This window comes from Plasmopara halstedii, assembly GCF_900000015.1.
Source record: "Plasmopara halstedii genome assembly, contig: Scaffold_3060, whole genome shotgun sequence".
NCBI classification, from domain to species: Eukaryota; Oomycota; class Peronosporomycetes; order Peronosporales; family Peronosporaceae; genus Plasmopara; species Plasmopara halstedii.
The window spans coordinates 157,415-162,413 of record NW_020189964.1 but is presented as its reverse complement, the minus strand read 5'-3'; the positions used below and the strand labels follow the sequence as shown (position 1 = coordinate 162,413).

The 4,999-nt window shown below is 43.3% G+C and overlaps 2 protein-coding genes across 2 annotated transcripts; both read right to left on the bottom strand.

The window, feature by feature from the left end:
• Positions 1–1,232: 1,232 nt before the first annotated feature.
• Positions 1,233–1,863, bottom strand: PHALS_06549 (uncharacterized protein; the record flags this gene model as incomplete). The annotated part of the gene is made up of 3 exons (XM_024719854.1): positions 1,233–1,290; positions 1,353–1,456; positions 1,804–1,863. The coding sequence occupies 3 exons, from the start codon at positions 1,861–1,863 to the stop codon at positions 1,233–1,235; spliced, it is 222 nt and encodes a 73-aa protein (XP_024585112.1).
• Positions 1,864–4,295: 2,432 nt separating this feature from the next.
• Positions 4,296–4,886, bottom strand: PHALS_06548 (uncharacterized protein; the record flags this gene model as incomplete). Its single annotated transcript, XM_024719853.1, has 3 exons — positions 4,296–4,454; positions 4,522–4,535; positions 4,622–4,886. 3 exons carry the CDS (start codon positions 4,884–4,886, stop codon positions 4,296–4,298), a joined length of 438 nt encoding a protein of 145 aa, XP_024585111.1.
• Between the last annotated feature and the right edge of the window lie 113 nt (positions 4,887–4,999).

Sequence of the window (4,999 nt, the reverse complement as noted above, 5' to 3'; positions counted from 1 at the left end):
AGGCGCTGTGGAGTGTGAGGCACATCACGCAGCACGTGATGCTGACTATGATTAGGTTGGCAACGATGGATCAGAGGATGGAATCCAATTGCATTCCTCCCACTGAGTAAGTAATTGTCATGTGTGATTTCAGTTTGTGGTGGACTCGCATACTGAGTGCTTGATGTAGGAATATGGGTATCAACCGCCAAAGGCATTCTCTCGTCGTTATCAACTAAGTCGTCATCCATAATCACATCATTGCTTTGTGTTGGCTGTGAAACACAAGGTGCCATGTTTTCATCATCATCAATTAGAATCTGAAGATACTCATGAGTCTTATCCGTATTTTCCGCATGAGCGATGCAGGATACTCCGCGTTCATCTAGAGCAATTGAAAGGCTTGTTTTTACTTTTCAGTAACATGATTGAACACACGATAACTTTTGCTAGGTTCCATGTACCCCAGCAACATGCAGCGAAATGATGTCGCCTTGAGTTTGTTCGTTGAGACTTGTCAATATGTGCGTACCCCCTTCCGAGAACCAAAGACACGAATATGATCGAGGCCTGGACGAGAGCTAAAACAAACTTCGTATGGTGTGATATCAGTGTTCACGGTGCTGGTCATTCGATTCAACAGGTACACAGCAGTATACACTGCATCAGCCCACCATCGAGTTTAAATTGCCGTGTACAGCATCATGCTTCCTGCCATCACCATCACGGTTCGTTCTGCAAGCCCATTTTGTTGAGGGCTATATGGTGCAGAGCGTTGGTGAATGATCCCACCATCAACACAAATCTTGCCAAACTTATCGTTGACGAATTCAGTCCCATTGTATGACCGAACGATTTTGATTCGAGCACCTATCTTTCGTGCAAGCTCGATTTCCATGTTGAACTAACAAAGAAAGTAGTTATCATTGCCGAGTTAGTCTGTTGATTTCTTCGTTGACTTCAAGATTGTGCCTTGGGCTCAATACCTGACACTTTAGTGCAGGTGTGGGTTCAAGCAGAAAAAAGTGAATATATTAAACTGTTAGATCCTGGTTCATCAATCCAATTACATCCAGTCTAAAAGTTACATGCATATGCTTGTAGTTAATGCTGCAACATCAACGTCAACATCAACTGAATCTGCAACAACAACCACCACCATGCGGTTGTCATCCTAGTGTCTGGCGGGTTATGTAACATAGATAGCAGATAAATATTTTACACCATACATGAAATTATATTCCGATTGATAACTAGCACCCCTCGTATCTCGCGGACATCACCGCTTTGAGTAACATTACTCCGATGTTACTGGTTACTTGACCATGGTAGATTTGTCCTTCATCAAAAACAGATAGAGTAATATGACGTACCCGTTACACTTTGCATTAACAGATTGTTTCTGCTTCTGATTTTGATTAGACGTCTCCCCTCTCCAACCGTTGTCACCATCAGAATCTGAAGATGTTCCGAGGCGCTACAGGTAAAAATAAATTTGGGTAGCGGCGATGGAATGGACTTAGATAGTTTGACAGTGTGCACAGTGCTATGGCAGTATAAGGTCCGTTAAAGGACCAATAAAGCGGGGCTTGGATCTGACAATTCTTACCAAAAAAAAGATATAAAACTATGTCTCCAAGGACACCCACACTATCATTTTTTCACCAATTTCTGGCGTTTTCTATTTATTACTTCACCTTGGGTTCGGTTTATTGTGTTCAGACTGATGTTCTCGAATTTGGACAGCAAATTTTCTGTAGATTATATTCCGCGTCGGAGGCTTAGGAGAAATACGCTTTTGAGACTCTTCTCTGTTTAAAGTACCGGCATTTCATAACCCGTTCGCCAAAAAAGAGGGTGAACATTTTCGTGCATGAGCCACATTGTGCGCAACCCCAATTATCGTCAATAGCCTAGTAGCATAAAATGGTGCTTTGACGCATTATCAGCGGAATGTTTATCCACACAATCGACGCTCTGATCGTCTGTGGATCCCCAGCTGTGGACATCAAAAGCCCACTTCTCATTTACTGAAACAGCATATCTTAAAAATGCAGCAATCAAACGTGGGTTTCAATCTAAAATGATGGCTCAGGCGATCCATGATAACGAAATATGTGATTCAATATCAACCCCGCTATATGTTCTTCTATACCTTCGGGTGAGCCCTGCGAATTTGCTGAGCTGGTATAAAGAATCCAAACAGCGATGAAAACAGGTATGAAAAGGTGTAGCATTCTACTTGTAAATCTGAGGTCCTCGAAAGGCTCACCCATGGCCTAAACGGCCACCGGAAGCGTATGTTATTGCGTCTCCAGTAAAACGTGTAATTTAGATTCTTGTCTTTTTGCCCCGACGACATTCCGTGGACGGAACTTCGTCTTAAAGACAGCATGAACTGCATGTGTAGGAAGGAGTTCTTTATTTCAGATGCCAAACGATGAACGCGGTTACTTCTCAGGGTCCCACAAGCTCGCCAACGTGCAGTAAAGTTCTGTCGAGACCTTTTGCGCAAGAACCATCAATCACGCAAATTATTAAATCACCCAGTTCGGTTGATCGTTTCTTGTTTAACTGCTTAATCCATCCAGCTGGTCATTTATTGCCCATTGTAAGTACCGCGTCATCTTCGCTGATTCGTTTTCCGGTGAGTTTCATTATATGTGAGTAAACTCGACTAGTAGTTGCCCTAATTTCTACTGTCTTCGCGTGAAGCGCCACCTTTCCGAGCGCACCGAAGTCCTGGTAAATACTGCCACTGGAAGCTCATTATGAGGATGGCAAGAGTCTTCTAAGTGGTTACCCATAAGAAAAAAGAACCTTACCAAGACCACAGACATATCTAATTTTGTCATCAAATCTACTATCAAGAATAAGAGCAATGTTTTCGAGACGTGGTTTGTGCATAACACCAAGGTATTGTGATTCTTTGCGCAAGCCGTTGATATGTCAGACCAGATGTGGTCTACTACGAGCGCCATGGAGGCATGCAGAATGCTATGTCCTTTTTACAACCGCTCGACATAACGCATCGACTCATCGACTTCAAGATAGAAAGGAGCGGTAGCCTGGCGGAAAATCGGGACTCTGGTATCGAGCTGGTTGTGGGAGTTGATACAATGAAGAGTCATTTGACGAGTCACGGCATTTGGTGGTACCTCTCAACATTTTGACACCAAAATAGAAGTTGATCTCATTGATTGTAGTATATGCAAGACCATCACGCGGATTGGATTTGAGAAGATAGACAGAAAAGAGGCTACGAAGAAAACATTCCGCGTGGACACAGCACATTTCCTATTCATCTCATTAAACAAGATACAGGGCCAATTAGCTCAGCGCGCTTCCAGCCATCGACTGGAGCTCGGCTTTGCATCAACTTTAGGTAAATGTCAATTTTACTTTCCTTATGTGTGCTGTCAAAGGAGTTTCGCTTGGTGTCATCAATACTCGGTCAACTGACCAAGGCAGAAACAAGTAACAAGTGTTTTTAATATGGTAAGCTAAGACATCGCGCTTCTCTTTGAAACTTGCCTCAAGGGCTCCGCAGGGCAGTGCGTTTATGTCAAGCAATCCATAGAGATTTATTTAAGTTGGATTGCATATGGATGACATGTTCGTCGCAAAAAAAAAATTAGATCAAGGAAGTGCTCAAGGAGTTGTTTGAAATGAAGAGGCTAGGTAAGGTGAAGTTCATTTTGGGCGTACAGGTCACTCAAACACTTATAACCAAGCAAACTTTGTATGGACGACGTGTCAAGCAATTAGACCGACAAGAAGTCAGGAATATGGATAACCGATTCGCATCAAGATTAAGGTTCTCGTCAACGCATTCGCATACAATAAAAAGGTTGTTTGGAGATACACTCAAAGCTGATTGAATACCTGTATCACACCAAGACATATACTCGACCGGATGCTGCCAACGAGATAATGCAGCTGTGACGCTCCTTGGAATACTGTTGACTGCAACATTGGGGTACAGCTATCCTCGTACTACGCTATCTGAAGACTATACGCCAAATCGATATCCTCTATCAAGGCAGTTGCAGCATTGCGGGTAAGGCATATTCAGATACTGATTAGGTCAGATAACCGATTTTTGACTCGTGCTATTACGCATCGCACTCGACCAAAGAACTTCTTGACTGCATAGCATGAGAGTCATACACTTAGCCTCCGCCAAGCTGAGTGCAACCGCTTGCTGGTACTTCGACTTAAATACGCCTGCAAACATGTCCATGAGTTTTGAAATTGAACGTCTGTCGCAAGTTTGAGGTACATAAATTTGTAAATATAACTGAGGAGCGATCGCTTCAGCCAACAACGTCAAAAACCGTGCTCGGACGAAGCGCGTGATCATCATGCACTACTTCATCCGCGAGAAATGACACGAAGTAATTTTGAACATCGAATGCATCAACAAGAAGTGTCTGCTTGCGGATCTGCCGACGCATGCACTCAAAACCACGATGCTTAAGTTTGTTCGCAAGGCAGCAGATATCAAAACTAGGTCAGTGCTAAGGAGCAACAAGTATTAACGTCGAGTGAAAATGCTAAGATGATGACGCTCAGTACTGTTGAAGGGCGATGTTACAGTAGAATGCACAATTGTGCGTGTAATTAGCCTTGTGGTAAAAACTAGATGCTTCTACTTGTTCTCTGATGATGGTTGCGGCCAGTCCGCTACTGAACCTCATGTCTCGATGCACTACTAGTAACAAGTCGGCAATAAATGGACACATCATGACTAGAAGCAGCAACCCTGAAAGGACAAAAGTCCCAAAGCGTCCGAAAATCCCAAACTTACGGTCCTTATAGACAGCATGCTTCACTATATCCAGCACACATAAGAGCGTGCTGAAATATGTGGCGCAAACGAAATCTTCCAAAAAGCCTAGTGCCATGACCGCGGCCTTAATTTGTGGAGTATACTCTGCGATGCTACTATACTTGACCACGAGTGATTTAAGCGCGACCAAACGACTGACAAAAAGTACAAAAGCACAAACGTGTAGAT